General features: G+C 42.4%; 1 protein-coding gene across 3 annotated transcripts in view; it reads left to right on the top strand.

The window, feature by feature from the left end:
- The window catches only part of Clpb (ClpB family mitochondrial disaggregase), a 142,276-nt gene that overhangs the window by 13,517 nt on the left and 110,756 nt on the right, over positions 1–18,003 (top strand). For all 3 annotated transcript variants that reach the window (XR_013090402.1, XM_076846695.1, XM_076846697.1), the window contains exon 3: positions 14,008–14,094. Coding sequence is in view for 2 of the 3 variants with exons in the window: in XM_076846695.1 (XP_076702810.1) it covers positions 14,008–14,094 (87 nt within the window). In the remaining variant the exon portion in view is untranslated. The remainder of the gene's footprint in view (positions 1–14,007; positions 14,095–18,003) is intronic.

The raw sequence follows: 18,003 nt of genomic DNA on the forward strand, positions 1-18,003 counted from the left end.
CAGCTAGAGGAAGGTGCCTGGAGCCAGGCAGGATAGGACATGACACCACATGGAGGAGCTTTGTCTTTATTCTGTCAGCAGTGGAGCTGAGTTAGAGCTGGGGGAGTGAGATGGTTGGTAACCCTTCCAGTCGCTGAGAAACATCAGGAACCAGTGTGAGTACCTGCCTCCGAGAGGTGCCTGCATTGTCTTGGGCACAGTTTTGCCCTTCAAGGCAGTGTAGGCTATAAAGCTGCAATCCCCCAAGGCCCAGCAGAAGGGTGGTTGCCAGGCTCTGTCTCCTTACTGCCATTGCTGTGGCCCAAGAACTGCTCTTATAAAATCTCAGCTCCATCATGGCTATAATGCAGATCCTGTCAGCAAGGTTGAAACCAGTTGGATTTTTTTCACCAATGAATTTTCCTGGAAGTTGGGGCAGATAGAAGTCCAAGATGACTGAAAACAGTCAAGCTTTCTTCACTCTTCACCCTTCTGAGCGCGGGTCCTAGGAGCAGAGTCCTCTTCTAAGGCAATACATGGTACTTCCTTGTGGTTCTGCCCAAGTTGCTTTTGGCAGAAATCAGCAGTCAAGTTCCTTGGAGTCTGACAAAACAAGATTTTAATCCCAGCTATGCTACTGGAGCTATGCTCCATGACCTTGGAAAAATTACCTGATCTTTTGTAATCTTTGATTCTTCATTTGCATGGTGGGGATGATGATTGACCTACTCCACACCATTGCTGTGAGGAGTTAATGAGAAAATGCATATAATCTACTTAGTACCATGCCTAGCACAGAGCAGGTGTTCAGTATATAATAGGTGTTGTTATTTAGTGTTTTTAATCACACAATGTTTTCTCCGTAATTAATAAAATTAAGATAATGGGCAGAATTTTCGGTTTTGTAAATTTTCTGTATATTCAGCTTTTACTCACTACATTTTTTAGCTTTTAGTGTAATCCTTCAGAAACACCTCCCCAAACTGATGACCGTTAGTGAATATTAAGATGGGCAAAAAAACTCACGCAGAGCTGAGCTTGCTTAGTTTTACCACGGCTTTTACCATATATATTTAGAATTTTAATTAGTGTTTATAATATATCTAATAACAATTTCTTGGATATATTATTACTTTTATTTATTTATATGTAATAACACAAAACAGTTTTTAACAATTGTGAAATATTTTAATAACATTGTATTATGAACAGCGACTACTATTTTTGAATGACTTCTTTGTGTCAAGCACTAGGTAAGGCCTTTATCACTAAAGCCTCACAACATCCCTACATATAACAGCCCACTTCACAGATGATGAAACCAAAGTTGCAAAAGAAGAAATCCACATTAAAAAAAAAAAAAAAAAAAAAGTTGCCCACTTAGGAAGTAATCCGTCCCTTCATTTTAAGAGTGGCCTACCCAGGATCCAGTTTCCTGTTAGGAATTTTTTAGGTATTTTCTAGCTAAAGGGAAAACCATTTCTGCCTGGCTTATTGGGAATCCACTAGGTTCCTGAAGAGAAACTGTCAAATCCCGACTCCTTGTCTGTCTTCCCCTCAATACAGATTTTCCTCAAATTGTCCCTAACTTTCACCAGCCACACTTGGCCTTCTCACCCTCCCAAGAGGACCCCCCATTCTGGCTTCTCACTGAGCCAAATGTAGACTGTGGTGAACTTTTGCATCTTCCAGTCCACCCCATCCTGCTGTCTATCTCAATCCTATCCGTGCTACATTGCCTACCTCAAGCCCTTCCTCTTTCAGAAACCTTATGCTAGTAATAATAGTTGTTCTACTTAAGGCTGACTGCTAGATACCTTTGTTCCTTGCCACAGTGTTGTGGAACAGATTGTGTTTTGTCTATTTTTTAAATGAGAAAATTTAATGTATGGGCAGATTAGATTCAGTGCCTGCCTGTGGCCTCACAGCTAGTCGTGATTTAAACACATAAGTACTTTTCTCACTACAGTTCACTGTGTGTTGATCTTTTTGTATCAGAATTCCCTTGGACCTTAGAAACTGAACTGTACAGTATCGTGTTTAGTGAGTTGCCTTTTTGCCTATCTCTAGTTGCTTCACCTAGGCTGTGAGCCCTGTCACAACAAGGTGGATGGCACCATAGCACCTGCTTCACCATAGCATGTTACACTTGGCTGGCTGGGCCTCAGAAGGCACATGATACAGATAGTCTGACCCTACCCGTTGATTGATCGGTTGATTGAAACGTGTTTATTCTCCAAAAGCTGCCCAGCAGGAGAGCACAGCTCTAGGCAACAGCTGGGCAGACTGACTGGTCGCCAAGAGCCTCCATTCATGTGGATGGGAGGCCCAGGAAGGCTGCATAAGAATCCTCTTTGAGGCTGGGCTGAGCCTTCCATCTCAATGCTCTTTTGTTTGGGAGGATAGCACCCAGGCCTCCTGGGAAGTCTGTGTGTTTGACCATCCTTTGCAGATGGACAGTGAGCAGTAATAGGAAGTGAAGCACAAACAATTGAGGGAAGCCCCTGGACTTCCCAGGGGCTCAGAATCCAGCCTGCAGGGCAGGATCCTTTCCCAGTTCAGACCCGTGGTTCAGTCATATCCCCTACCTGGGTCAGACAGGATCCCAACACTTTGTCTCCAGCATTACTTCTTCTGCATATTCATATCCACTGGTAGCTTCTCTGATGATCAGCATCTAGTCCTCTTGGGCACCTCTAGGTCTGAGGGGTTCTCTGCCTTCTAAGATAAGTAGATTCTGGTTGAACATGCATTCATTCATTCATTCATTCTTTTTCTCATTTGAAATATTCCAGAAAATTTGCCACTAGAGTATACAATTCAATGAATTTTAATACAAGATTGTGCAACCATACCATGGACTTATTTCAGAAAATTTTATCACTCTTAAAACAAACAAACAAAAATCCAGTGTCATTTAGGAGTCATATCTCATTCTCCCGGTCCCCCAACCTCTGGCAATCACTGATCTACTTTGTCTATCAATTTGCCTAGTCTGGACATTTCACACGAGTGGAATTATCAATATATAGCTTTTGTGTCTTATTTCTTTCACTTAGCATAACATTTTCAAGATTCATCCATGTTGTAGCATGTGGTCAGGTCTTCATTCCTTTTTATGGCTGAGTAATATTCCATGTATGTCTGTCACATTTGATTTGTCCATTTTTCAGTTGCAAATATTAAGTTGTAAATTTTTAGCCATTTTGAATAAGACTGCTGTGAACATTTGCATACAGATTTTTTTATGTGAATCTGTGGTTTCATGTCTTTGGGGTATATACATAGATACGGAGTTACTGGTAATTTGGGAACTCCTTGTTTACATTATAAGAACCCCCAAATTGATTTTCCAAAGTGACTGCAACATTTTACATTCTCAAGACTAGTGTAAGAGGGTTCCAGTTTCCCAAATCTTCTCTAACACTGGTTCTATCTATATTTTTTTATTGTGGTCATTCTAATTTGTTTGAAGTGATATCTCATTATGATTTTTATTTGCATTTCACTGATGGTGTATTGTGGAGCATTTTAATATGCTTATCGATCATTTGTGTATCTTCTTTGGCATTTATTCATTGCTAATGGCCTGTCATGAACAATATGCCTCACTAAGCTTTGGGGAGGATACGAAATATATATCACGACGATCTCTGCCTTTCAAGGAAGAGAATTATACTTAGTACATATAAGAAGGTAGGGCTTTGTCAACAAGGTGACCTTTAGTCTGGACCTAGAGATAGAGAGCATTTGGACATAAGCAGCAGCTTTGTGGAAAGATCTTTCTGGGTAGTACTGGTAATGTAAGTAAAGGCACTTTTACTCAACAGAAAATGGCTTTATCTTGTGATGAATTCTGAAGTAACGGTGTGTGAAAGCAGCTGGCGTGGAACTTACATGGAGGGCTATCATCCCTTGTGTGGTCCCAGCACTGTGCTCCAGGACTACTTGGCTCTGTTCTCCTATTCCTGACCTTTAAATACTAGGAGCTAGTGCTCCAAACTACATGAGCCTGATTCCCTAAAATGTTTTGGTGCCCTCTCTGAATTCCAGGAGGTATTGCGAGGACAGGGCAGTCATCCCTTTGCTGGAGATCTTACGCTTCTATGAAAATGGCCTGAGCTTCCATTTGCTGCTTTTGGCAGCTGCACTACATTCCTAGGTTCTGTTAAGCCTCCTGAGAACCTAGGTAGCTTGTATTCCATGAATTGGATTTGTTTGCCAAGCTTGCTTTAAGCCAAAGGCAAGGCCACTTTGAGGTATGGTTTTGCCACATGAATATGAACGTGTTGGTGGTAGTATGAGACTGCCAAGAAGAAGGGTAGGCTGGGCCTTTTTCATCCTGATACTAGAAGAAATCTCTTCCAGGGGAGAAGTTTTTAGGAAATAGAACTAATTAGAGTTTCTCTGCCTGCAAATAACTACCTTCTCACTTAAGGCTTTTCCTTCTTTATTATTTTCTGTCAACTGAAGTCCCATCAGATAACTGTGGTGCACTGTCCCATGCTAAATGTGAGAAGAAAGGAGTGACATGGGCTGTGTGCCTTGGAAGGCAGTGTGGTTCCTTAAAGAGTATGGGCTGCTATCCCAGGCTGCCACTTACTAGTCATGGAATCTGAAGTCACCTACCCTCTGTGAGATGTAAGCTTCTTGTCTAATTCACAGGATCAAATGAGATCATAAATGTCAAGTGCCTGAGGCATAGCAGGTAGCTCAAGAAACATAAACCCTTGAACCCCATCATTTGAGAGCTTTGCTAGACATTAAGAGTCAAGCATGCTGCTGTTCTTGCTGATCCTATGCAAATATCTCTCAAGCATTCTTGACACTTACTACATTATTTGCTTTTTTTTTTTTTCCATTTTCTCTCCCCCAGCTTTGCCTCAAAGCTCTGTGTGAGCAAGGTTCATGTCTGGTCTGTTGAGATGCCCTTCATGGGCTGGCTTCAAGGAGATGTTACGTGAGTTTTGTTGAATGAGTGAAAACCAACCTTTGCCATCCCCTCAGGGGCCAGAAATTATAATTGACTTTTCACAGTCTATTTACTGAAAAATCTTGTGGGGTCCTGGAACATTATAGTGGCTCAGGTGGCTCAGGTGCCTACCTAGTTTGAGAAGTTTGAGCCACTATTGTGTCTCACTGCCCTTTGCTCCAGCCCTGAACCCACTGTGGGGCCAGTAGGTGGCGCCTGTAGCCCTTTGCCATACCTCAGTTGTCTGGTTAGACCTTTCATTTTCACCAAGTCACCAAGGTAACTGCTGAGTCTCTGGGACATGCAAATAGTCCTGCGCAGAAGTACCCAGGTGAGGGTGTCCTGAGTTACCACCTGAGTTATGGCTTTGGATAGTTGGATTTTCATGTTTTATTCAATCCCAGTCACTGCACATCTGACTAAGAATGCAGAGATGTTTGCCCTAGAAAGGATCCCAAGAGATCATTAGAGGAATCTGTGTTCTGCCATCCTTTCTGGAATAGTTCTGCTTCCAGGAAGTTATCCCTGTGGCTTTGTTGCTTTGACCTGTGCTCACACATGGACCTTGCTTATATTTTAGCTGTTTGCTGATTGTGTAACTGTCCAGTAAATGCCTCCAAAGCAAGGGTATGCAGAATCCATCAAAATACCCTTGGCACCCTGCTCAGAGCCCTGAAACAGACAGTCCTCGGGAAAGCTTGTAGAATGAATACATGAACCATAGGAAGAGGTACCTCAAGAAATTGATGTCCGCATAGAAGGGGATTCTACAAACAAACTTGCCTTTGTAAGGGGGGAAAAGTCATTGTCATGAAAATCTCAGAAAGGCTGAGGAACTATTCTAGATGAAACTGAAGACACATGCAATGTTTGATCCCAATATTGATCCTGGCTTGCATCTGGATCACAGGGGAGAAATTGCTATACAAGAATATCAGCATAATTGAAGATATCTGAATATAGGGAGTATATTAGATAAAAATAATGCAGTCATCCTTTGGTATCCATGGGGAATTGGTTCTAGGATCCCCCATGGATACCCAAATACACGGATGCTCAAGTCTTTTGTATAAAGTGGCCTAGTATTTACATATGACCTACACATATCCTTCCTTATACTTTAAAGTCATCTCTAGATTACTTATAATACCTAATACAGTATAAATGCTGTGTAAGTGGCTGTTATATTTTTAGGGAATAATGATGACAAAAGTCTTTATATGTTCAGTATAAATGCAGTTTGTCCCTCCAAATATTTTCTATGTGTAGTTGATTGAATCCCTGAGGGCAGAACCTGGGATACAGAAAACCAACTATATATCATTATTAAATGTTTTGAATTTGATCTTTATTGGTTTAGTGGTTCTGTAAGAGAATGTTCTTGTACTAAGAAATACATACTAAAGTATTTTGGGGTAAAGAGTCATAATGTTGCTGGGCATGACGGTGCATGCCTGTAATTCCAGCTCCTTGGGAGGCTGAGACTGGGATTGTGAGTTCAAAGCCAGCCTCAGCAATGGTGAGGTGCTGAGCAACTCAGTGAGATCCTGTTTCTAAATAAAATTAAAAATAGGGCTAGGGATGTGGCTCAGTGGTGGAGTGCCCCTGCGTCCAATCCCCGGTGCAAAAAAAAAAGAGAGAGAGAGAGAGAGAGAGAAGAGAGACATAATGTCTGAAATTCACTCTCACATGGGCTAGGGAAAAGGGGAGAAAAGGAGTGAGTAGGAAAACAAATGAAGCAAATGTAAAGAAGAGATGAGTGATGGATATATGAAGGGTTTTTTGGTGTTATTTTTGTAACTGCTCATTAAGTTTGAAAAAAAAAATTAAGTTTAAAAAAGAATCATCTGTGCTTTCTAATGAGTACCAAGTTTCTGGAAGAGAGATGGGTCAAAGAATGGTCACCTGGTGTTGATCTTTATTCAGTTAACCCAGCAAGTGTTCATTAGGGTTGTGACTAAGCTCCTCCACTGTGTGACTTTGAACAAGTAGAACAATTGTTATCACATCAGGTAACATTTTGAAAATATAAGTGGTTTCATGTATATTACTTACTTTGGTCATCTCAGCACCCTTGTTTTTGGGTCTGGCAGGCTGATAAGGTGAGATGAATGAGGTTCAGAAAGGTTAGATGACCTGTTCACAGTCACACAGTCTGCCAGAGACAAATGCAGACTTCCTATCCGGGTCAGTCTTTTCTAGGGGGAGACCTTTTGAACCTCTTTGTATGTACAAAGAAAGAAGTAGACTGATTCTGCAGGTCATTCTTCAAGTTCAGAAACTTCTGTGATAGGAAATAACCTATTATGAAGTGTGTGAGTACATTGCACCTACATTTGTTAAAGATACTGTATACATACAAGACTCTTTCCTCTCACTCCTTACCCACTTCCCTGGATGTAGCACAGTGTGACAGAGTGCTGGGCAGCAGTCTCACTGGGAATCAGAGCATCTAGAGAGCTTCCTAGAAGACAGGTCCTGAGCTGGACCTCAGAAGAAGGTATTCAATTCAAGTAGCCAATGTGAAAGAGGCCAGAGAGGCTTTGTGTTCATGTAGTCAGATCACCAGGCCCCCTGCCTAAAGTCCCCTGGCCCAGGCTGGTGTTCTCTGAGAAGCAGCCTTTCCAGTTCCCCGCCCCCAGCCTTGCCTGGCTGGGAGATAAGGCACAGATGGAGGCTGCCTGGGGATTCTAGCCCCTGGGCACCTTGCCTCTGCTCAGACAGTGGGCCTGGTGCTGTTATTACTGTAAACAGGGCCTTCTGCAAGGCTCCAGCCAGGGTCCTGCTGCCCAGATAGTGATCATGATTGAGTCTGCATGGCTCAGTGCTTCCAGGCTTCTGATGCAGGTGGGACAGGGCTCCCCATGCTTCAGCCCCTCCCCAGCTGCAGCTGAGGGCTGGTTCATGCCAAGGATTCGGAAATCAGTTGGAACAATACATGATTGAAGTTCACTGGCCGCTTTGTATTGATTGGTCATATTAAAAAAAAAAAAAAGAAAGAAAAAAGAAAAGAAAGAAATAAAAGTCAAGTGGTACCTCCCTCCCTGAGTGGAAAAGCTAGTTAACCAGAATTATTTAAAACTGCTCCTATCTTCCTGTCTGGGACTCTTTCCCTCCCTCCCTCAAATAACAAGCCTGAGGATTGGCCTTTCTTTGAAAGTGTTGTTGAGTGGCATGTATACTAGGAATCCATTTCTCAGTTTTCATTTTCATGCTACATATATTTAGAATTTAGATTTTAGAACTGTTAGGATTTCAGAAATTATTTCATTCAATTCTCTTGTTTGACTGCAGAGAAAAATAAGGTCCACAGAGACAGTTTTGTCCTAGGCCACACAGCTAGTTACTTATAGAACCATGACTGGAATCCATGACCTCCAGCCCTCAGACCTGTGTCCACAGGTGTCCTCAATCCTGAGACTGAGGAGCCTCCTACATCTGCAGAGGAGCCTAAGTTCTTTGGACAAGGTAGACAGACCGTTATGAGACAGGTGATTTCCAACACAGGCCCAGAAGTAGTGGTGCAAGATTGATGTAGGCAACTGCTGTGGACATATGTTCATTCACACCCCAAGCCCTCCTGTGTACCGGTTGCCACCGCAGGCACAGGAATTAGGTTGTCATTTCTAAAGGGACATGCTTGCTCCTGGGGAGTGATCTAAGTGAACAGTATGATGACTGTATTGATACAGGTTAACACAGGGGATTGTGGCAGCAACATAGCCATCTTAGACATGACTTCTTAGAAAGTATAGGATTTTTTTTTCCCTCAAGTTATTTTTTTTTTAAAGTAAAAGCAAGGTCATTGTTATAAAAACAACTGAACTCCACACAATACAGAAGCTTTTACAGCAGAAAGTGAAAGTTTGACTCATCTCTCCTTTTCAGATCAGAGGTGATAATTTACCTCTTGGTCTCTGGCCTGCTGGCTCATCTGGATCCCTGCTGGCTGGAAGCAGCCTTCATGGTTTTCCTGGGATTTGTTCCTCTCCTGTGTAATCTTCAACCCTTGGGCTAGGGAACCCTTCCTTGTTCTGCCACTGCTCTTGCTTGGGGGATTTTAGCTGGTTCTCCATCCACAGATAAGTTCCAGCTTGCACTGTATTCCAAGTTCTTTTGTATATTATTCTAGTTTACCCTATCTCCTCTTCTTCTTTTTTTTTTTTTTCAACTTTATTTATTTTTATGTGGTACTGAGGATCCAACCCAGGGTCTTGCACGTGCGAGGTGAGCAGTCTATTGCTGAGCCATAACCCCAGTCCTCTGTCTCTTCTTTAAGATGGTGTAAACCCCAACTGGAAAATGGTAATGGTATGGGCTCTTGTATTTGTACAGTGCTTTATTGCATACCACGTGTTTTCGAATATTTTGTCTCATCCACTCTTCATGGCACCCTAATGTGACATGTAGTAAGACTAGTGGGATCATCTCCATTTTTTAATAGATGTGGAAACAGGCTCAGGGATCAGTAGCTATCAGTTACACGAGGGAACAGAGTGCAGTTCAGATTGGGTAGGTCACTCTTGTGTCCCACGGCTTCTCATGTAGTAAGTGGCAGAGTCTCAATTTGCTCTTTCAAAGATCTTCCCTACGCTACTGCCTGAGAGGTAAGCAAAAGCTGGGATCCACCTCTGGATTTCTTCTGTGGTTTCCTGTGCTCTCTTGAAGCCACCTCCAGTGAGTTTCACCCTCCACTGCCCTGAAAGCAGGAGAGCTAGTTCATTAGGGAAGGGCCTTCCACAAGTGTGGAGTGAGCCCAGAAAGGCCTGCTGAGTCCACCCCCACTCCCAGCCCAGCCCAGGCTGTTCTGCCCTGAGTGGCAGCCTGCATTAAGCATTCTACTCATCATCTCAGGGATGATGGAATCCTAACCTTTTCGGAGACACCGTGCTCTGTCACAAGCATTGCTCTTTTTAAAAGAGATTAATTCACTTGCCGCATTTTGTCCATTGGTGAAAATCACAGGGGAGAGCAAGGGTGGCTTTCTTAGGCCTCAGAGGCCTTTCAGCCATGCTCAGCAGGCAGCTAGCCCCCAGCTGCCTGGGACTTTGAAATGACTGCCTGCTGGGCATTCACTTGCAAAGCAACCAGTGAAATGGGGGAGACCTGGATTGTGAAATTCTAACTTTTTGGGCTGCTCTACACAGAGGGGAAAGAGGGGAAGGGCCTACCCTGCTCTGTAAGAGGAAAAGTTGCTGTGGTGGTGGTAAAGTTAGCTCTGGTCCTCCCTCAGTTTGTCAGGTGCACCACTCCTTACAGAGTTCTACCATGTGATATCTCTGTGGTGTCTCTCAATCCTGACAAACATCTTACACAAATCTCCTATTTCATAGCTAGTAAATGACAGAGCCAGAATCTGGACTCCAGCCCTTGAACTCCAGGGTTGTTGATTTTTTCCCATCAAATCTCAGGCCCAAAATGTTGCAAAGAATGATGCTCAGCCAGGAACCTGGGCAGGGTTTGGAAGCCGAAGTTTTACTGAAGAAGACCATGGTTTGCCTTCTGTGAATGACCTCACAAATTTGTAGAGCTCTTTTCTGAGTTTTTTCAGTGCTGTTTCCCAAAACTCATGTGGCTTGATAGGGATTGTGATCCTCAGTGCATCTATGAAGAGACTGAAGCTTGGCAAGATAATATGCCTGATTAGGCTATTAGAATGATAGGTGGCAGAGCTGAAACTGGAACCTAAGCTCCTGACTCTCCCCTGTGTTCTTTCATTGAAATGCTAGCAAGTTGAGGGAAGCTGCCTCTGCCAGCTGTCCCTTTTTTTTAAAAGAAAACCCTGCAATGTACAGAAAAGAAAGCCTCTAAACACAAATATTCATATCAGTAGCACAAAATTCCTGGTGATCATCACAAATTAAAACAATAATGTAATACCTTTTGTACACATTAAGACTGGGACTGGCTACTGTTAAGTATTAGCAGGGAGAGTGTGTACAGGAATACCCCCATCCTGATAGTGGGAGGGCAGATGCAGCAGCTGTCCTGTAGAGTACTCTGGCACTATTTAGCCACATTAAGTACTCACACAGCCTATGACCTAGGGATCCCACTCCCAGTACATGTCCTAAGGAAGTACACAGTTCCAGAAGGGGTCATGTAAGAGAATGTGCTTTGAGCATTGTTTTTGGTGGCTGGGAGATGGTGGCTACCTGAGAGGGTATCCCTGGGACAGCAGCAAGGAAATATTTGGTAAATTATACTCGTCCCCTTTTCCTAATTTTCTACTCATCCCCTTTCATTTTTTTTTTTTTTTTAAATTTTTGTGCTATTGGGGATGGAACCCAGGGACTCTCTACCACTGGAATACATCCCCAGCCCTTTATGGTTTTTTTTATTTTGAGATAAGATCTAGCTAAGTTGCTGAGGCTGGCCTTGAACTTGGCAATTCTCCTGCTTCAGCATCCCAATTTGCTGAGATCACAGGATAACTGGAGTGTGTTACCACACCTGGCTATTCACTCCCTTTCAAATGCAGCCTGCTTAAGTTATTAGATTAATTTTGTTATTACTTTTGCCCAAAAACCTTGAATGACAGCCTCATTGTCTTTAGTAAAAGGCTAAAGAATGACAAATGGGTTTCTTCTTTATTGCCAGCTTCAGTTGAGCAGTGGTAACTGGGACCTGTGTTGAGGAAGGTTCTGAAGCTCTTTCAGTGACTCCACAAGAAATGGCTGCTAGGGGAGATTTGTGATTTCCTGTCTTAGATGCAGGATGCTGGACAGCAGTATGCTTGCCAGGCATTTATCAATGCTTTAGACTGCATTTTTATCTTAGGCCCCAATATTGACTTCATGGGGACTTGTACCCCTGGATGTTATGTGTAAAATAATAATATTTGAATGTGTGTGTGCTCCTATGCGCCTATTTTGTAGAGAAATTTGATCGTATTCTCAAAAGAGTTCACAACTCAAAAAAGGTTTATGTTGGCTGCCCAACCTAGACCAGTGTTTGAGGACCTGTGACTGCTCTGCTTGCCTCAGCAGTTGTCTGCTTCTCTGCTGTGACCTGTCACCCAGATGGATCTGTCTGCTGGTCACTGAATGTCCGTTCCCTGCTTCTCTATCACATCCTGTTCCTTTTGCCTTGACTGGTATTACTTGCCTCCCTCTTCCCTACACTCTCCCATTCTTTTCAGCAGAGTTCTAGTCTTTCAGTTCAGAAACCTCTTTTTTTCTTCAGCCTGTCCTGATTATCTGACCCTTTCTGGACCAGAGAAGTGAGGCCTTCTACAACATTATAATTAGGATCAGAACTCTGCCCAGACTCTGAAGCTTCAGAACCACACACTTCCATGGTACCATGTGGTCTGCTGACCTAGGAAGAGGGGGGTTTTAGATTTTGTCTCACAGAAAATTCATCCCCAGGGTTCTTAACCTAATTAACATCTACTGCTACTGGAAATTGTTTCCTCATAAAAGAAGTTTAACAGTATGTGGTATAAGGCTCCAGGTCTTCATCTAAAGAAATCCCCAAACCAGAGGTGAGAGGTGAGGGTTTCTCCACCTCCTGTAACTTTTCCCTCACAGTTTGGGTCCCAGGTGTACCACATCTCTTGTAGGACCTCATATACCCCAGGCCTTGCTCTCTGAGTGAACAGGCTGCACCTCTGCCTGGAACACCTGATCCTGTTTTATGTGGCTAATTCCCCTTTATCATCACCTCCACTGAGAGGTCTTATGGTCACCAAGGCTGGGTGGGTTTCCTTGTTGTGCTCCTACAACTTCTAGACCCCATTCGTAGCACTCTTGACATGCGTAGTCTGTGCTTGGTGGACTGTCTCCCTCTCAGGCCGTTATCAACACCTGTCTCAGTCACTGCATCAGGACACATGGCCCTCAGAGCTGAATGAATGGACAGATACACGATGTTTCTTACCATCCTTCCAAGCCTTTTTTGCTTGTTTACTTTAGCTGCATAGACATTTTATTTGGCTTGGTCCAGAGGAGCATTTACTACAGACTGTGGTATAAGAATGGTGCTAGGACTCAGACCAAAGCCTCTGGGCTCTGCCCAGTGCCCATTTGGCTAGACCCACTGCAGTGTAGACAGCCTCTCAACTCCCTTAACCCTCTTTTACTAGTCCCTCATAAGGACATCCTGCCTAATGGGTGAATCATAGTCTCAATTTTCAGTCTCTTCCTCTGCTGGTGCTAGTCCTTGATTTCCTGCTATCCTGAGTCCTCCCTCCACTAGCTTGTATGCTTCCCTAGAGCATACCCCATGTCTTCACCTCACTTGGATCCAGAATTCAGCCCAGGAGCAAAGCACATGCCATTAGTTTGTTGAAAGCAAATTAGGCTTTGCCTTTCTTGTTTCACGGAGCCAACATGTCTTTGGAGAAAGGGTGGTGAGGGATTTGTTCAGAAGGCGTCCACTTATAAAGTCATTACCAACCTTGATTTCAGTCACTGACTTGCCCCTAAACTAGCTGTGCATCCTTGAGTGATTTTTTTCCCTCACTGAGTGTTTCTTTATCCATGAAAAAAAATACTATTTTACCCTCCTTAAGCTTATGTGGAGAGCAAGGAACTCATAAGTATAGAGTGCCTGGGGCAGTTCCTGCTCCTGTTGGGTGCTGAGTAATCAATGGTTCTGTATATTCCCCATCTCTACCCCATACCACAGGGCCTCCTGTTTTGGGGACCCAGAATTCAGATTTTTAGTGGTATACTTTAAAACCCTGGGTTTGTTAATTTACTTGACCATTAGTGAGCTCCTCCTATATGCCAGGTGCTGATGCATAGATTAAAAGAAGATCTCTGTGGGCTTTCCTAGGAACCTGATCTAGCATTTCTAATGTTCTTCCCATCTTTCCTCAGGCTGAAAGATTTGCAGTTTCCAAACAGCCACAATACAGATAAACTTGAGAAATGTGATCCATTTGTAAACTGGGAATCACCTAAATAAGACACATCGGTAGGCATTCTAAGTTAGGCAAAGTGAAATTAAGGGGAAGGAGGCAGAGCTGTAGCCCAGGTGAGTCAAAGAAAGATTCCCAGGAGAGAGTCCACAGGCAATGTTTGTGAAAATTTTTCTCTGCCTTTTTTCAGGCTATTATCAGAAGGTGCAGATGTCAACACGAGGCACAAACTTGGCTGGACAGCACTCATGGTGGCAGCCATCAACCGAAATGACAGGTAAGAATCTCCCTCCACACAGCCTCCCTAGCTCTTTGCAAGCTATGTTCCTGACCACTCTCTCACCCTTGCCTTCCCCTTGCTGTGTTCTCCAGAGACAGGGACATGATTGAGTCTCAGGTTCCAGACTTTACCTGGTGCATTGGATTGGATAGTGGATGTGGAAAGGGAAGGTGTGACTTTGGATCTTGATTCCATTATTAATTGGCTTTGTGACCTTAGGCAAGGTCATTTGCATTATCCTAGCATCCAGATGTTTGAAAGCCTGTTGTAAATGGTTAAGTGTATATGTGTTGGTTATCATCATGTTTTTACTATCTATAGACTATCCATGTTAAGAAGCCGGCAGTCACTTTCTCTAGCAATGGCTCCACTAGGTGCTTTTTCCTTGGAGGTTCTGTTGGAAACTAGGAAATGTGGGGGCCTTCCTTTCCTCCTATTGAAGGTTGTGCTACTTTCCACCTGTGCCCATTCCTTTAGGGTTGTAGGTATTGTGTAAAAATCAAAAGTGGTGCATCTTGCATCAGGAGTTGTCTCTAATTTTCACAGCCACCCCACAAAATATGTATTGCCAAACTGAGAAAACTGAGCCCAAAGAGAAAAAGTGATTTGTTGGAAGTCATACAGACAGGTCTTAGAACCTGGCCCGATGGCTTGCAAGATAGGTGTTGTGTACTTTATCTCACTGCTGCTTCTTCATGCCACAGCACAGACTATTGCTGGACACTGCCTTTCCATCCCAATTTGTTCTGATTTTTGTCCCAGGGTTGATATAATTCTGATGGCATGAAGTCTACATTCACTGTAGCTATGATTGTGCAAAGGAATTAAGTACAAAAGGTGCTGGACACAGTGGTGCACACCTGTAGTCCCAGCTACTTAGGAAGCTGGGGGCCAGAGAATTCCAAGTTCTAGGGCAGCCTGGGCAACTTAGACCCTATCTCAAAACAAAAATTATTTTTAAATGTTCAAAAAGGGATGCTTTAAAAGGAAACAGACTGAGCACTTTAGTAGCAGCCACTGAAATTGATAATTGGGGGTACCAATTTTAATTCTTCCTTCAAGGTTTTTCAGGCCTTTTTCTGCCAATATCAGCCACCTTTGAAAGGGTCCTAAATAGGGAGGAAAGCTGCAAAATTTGAATTTAAGAGTATAGAGGTGATCTGTCTCAGATTATCCAAGAAACTTAGCTGTTCTTGAAATAGATTTATTTCACTATTTCTTTATCATGAACTTGTTCTCAGTCACTCCGTTTCCTTACTTGCTATCTTTAGCTCCAAGCACTCACTTTTTCTTTAAAAGATAATTGGTATATGCTGGAGGTATAGCTCAGTGGTAGAGCACATCCCTCACATGCTCAAGGCCCTGGGATCAATCCCCAGCACCACCCCCCACACACACACATTCACACTCAAAAAGTGGAAAAAAGATAATTGATACAAAAAGGCTCTGTGGTTGAGAGACCTGAAATCCAGTCTTGATCTGATCCTCAGTTGAATTTCAGAACTACATGGACACCTGTTTGCCCACAATACATTAATTCTACAAACATTTAGTAAATGTCTGAGTCAGGCCTTGTCCTAGGTCTTTGGATAATCAGAGACCTTGGAGAGCTCACGGTCTAAAGTGGAAAAAGAAATGGAAGTAAAGCGACTTTCTTTGTCAGCAGAGTAGAATCTCACTGTGTTCTTTTAAGAATTACATTAGATGGGCTGGGGATATAGCTTGTTGGTAGAATGCTTGCCTTGCATGTACAAAGCCCTAGGTTCGATCCCTGGTACCACAAAAAAAAAAAAAAAAAAAAAAAAAAGAATTACATTAGGTAATCTGTGTGCTACAGATTATAAACGGTGCGGTGTTATTGCTATGTTAGACTTGTCTACACAAGTCTATTCTTCATCACTCATTCTCCACCCTAGCCACCAGTCCTCTTCCCTAGCTTTCAGATGTCTCCATCTACAAGGAGTAGCTGGTGATAAAGGAGGAGATATATTCCCTTCTGAGTATAGTATTTTCAGAGTTGAGACTGAATAGGAAATAACAATACACTTAAGAGTACTGTCAATTAGTGATCAGATAACTAGTAGATGTGCTTTTGGGGACACTTCTCTCTGAATCTAATGAGTTGTTGGTTTAACTGATTGCTCTGTCTTTATCCAGGGGCATTAGCAAATCAGTGATGCTTGTTGAACAAAGTGAGAGTGTTGGCTTATATTTATTTGCTTTGGTTCCTAGAACTAATAACTAATTTTTAAAGCACTTTGTGCCCTCCTCTTCCTTCCAGTATTCAAGGAGAGCAAAGTTTTATTGAACTGAGCATATTCTTGGGTTGAATTTTTAAATTTTTTTTGTAGTTGTAGATAGATACAATACCTTTATTTTATTTATTTGTCCTTATGTGGTGCTGAGGATCCAACCCAGAGCCTCAAACATGCTGGGCAAGAGCTCTACCACTGAACTACCTCAGCCCCTCTTGGGTTGAATCTATTTATTCATATCACAGAACTTTTTGGGGCCCCTACTATTAAGTACTGTTGTAGGTACTTGAAATAACATCAGTGATAAACAGACAAAATCCTTGCCAACACAGAACTCATTTGTCTATTGGTCGTGGTTCTTGGGTGGAGTGAGGCATGAGCAGACAATAAACAATAGGTATAATACGAAATTAAACTGTTTAAGACATGAAACTGTTAAGAAGTACCATGGAAAGAAGGAAATGTAGAACTTGTGAAAAGGGGAGTATCAGGAGTACATTGGTCAGGGTGTGTAGGCCCATACTATTGTTTTTCCTTGTTAGAATTGTACTGATTCTCCCCAATAAATCCCCAAATCATTGTGGAATCACATTGGCCAGACCTGAAATGCCACCGGCTTTTGAATTGGGTTTGGATGAAGGGAAGACAGAAGGGTAGCACCCCTTGATTTGAGGCTGAAAGCAGAAAACCTTTCCCTCATTTAGAATGTTGGCAGTCCCTGAGTTCAAAGAGAGACTCCAAGAGTAGCCCAGTCACCTCACCCTCATGTTCCTGCTTAATATTTTAAGTCCTTAAGGATATAAAATACAATATCCTCAATCTTTAAGATTAACTTTTTACAAACTTTATTTCTTTATATATTTGTTATTTTATTTAGTTTTGAATAGTCAATTTTTAAAAACGCAGAAACAACTTACAACATATTCCCTTTTATTTCTAAAGAGAATTTGAAGTGACTTAAATAGAAATAGAAATATACACAAGAGAGTTAAAACTGGATGAAGATCAGAAATTGTATTGGTAAAAGGAAAGATAATTGTATCAGGATTGAACAAGAGGTTTTCTTTTCCAAAAATATGTTCATTGGGGCTGGGGATGTGGCTCAAGCGGTAGGGCGCTCACCTGGCATGCGTGCGGCCCGGGTTCGATCCTCAGCACCACATACAAAACAAAGATGTTGTGTCTGCAGATAACTAAAAAATAAATATTAAAATTCTCTCTCTCTCTCCCTCTCTCCCTCTCTCTTTAAAAAAAAAATATATATGTTCATTGTTTTGTAAAAAGGTATGGAGAAGAAAGTGACAGTCACCTGAATTCAGTCTTTCTAGACATTGATAATGCATATTATGGATATGCATTATAATTTCATGTAAATGGTACTATGCTGTACTCACTATAAATTAGATAGAGAAACTGAATATTAATCTACATTGAAGTTTCCTGACAAGACAAAAAAGGTTTACAGAGTTTTGGTCAGAACTTTGTTCTGACATCTTTTATATTATCTTATGCATCCAGCAAACATTTTTTAGAACTATCCTGTGTCAGATGCTGATGTGCTTGGCCGTGGGGCTTTCAGAGAATAAGCAACCACAGCCTTTGCCCTAAGAAGCTTACTTCAACTACTGACATCAAGGACTGGAGCAATGTG

The sequence above is a fragment of the Callospermophilus lateralis genome, chromosome 2 (genome assembly GCF_048772815.1).
Source record: "Callospermophilus lateralis isolate mCalLat2 chromosome 2, mCalLat2.hap1, whole genome shotgun sequence".
In the NCBI taxonomy this organism is placed as follows: Eukaryota; Metazoa; Chordata; class Mammalia; order Rodentia; family Sciuridae; genus Callospermophilus; species Callospermophilus lateralis.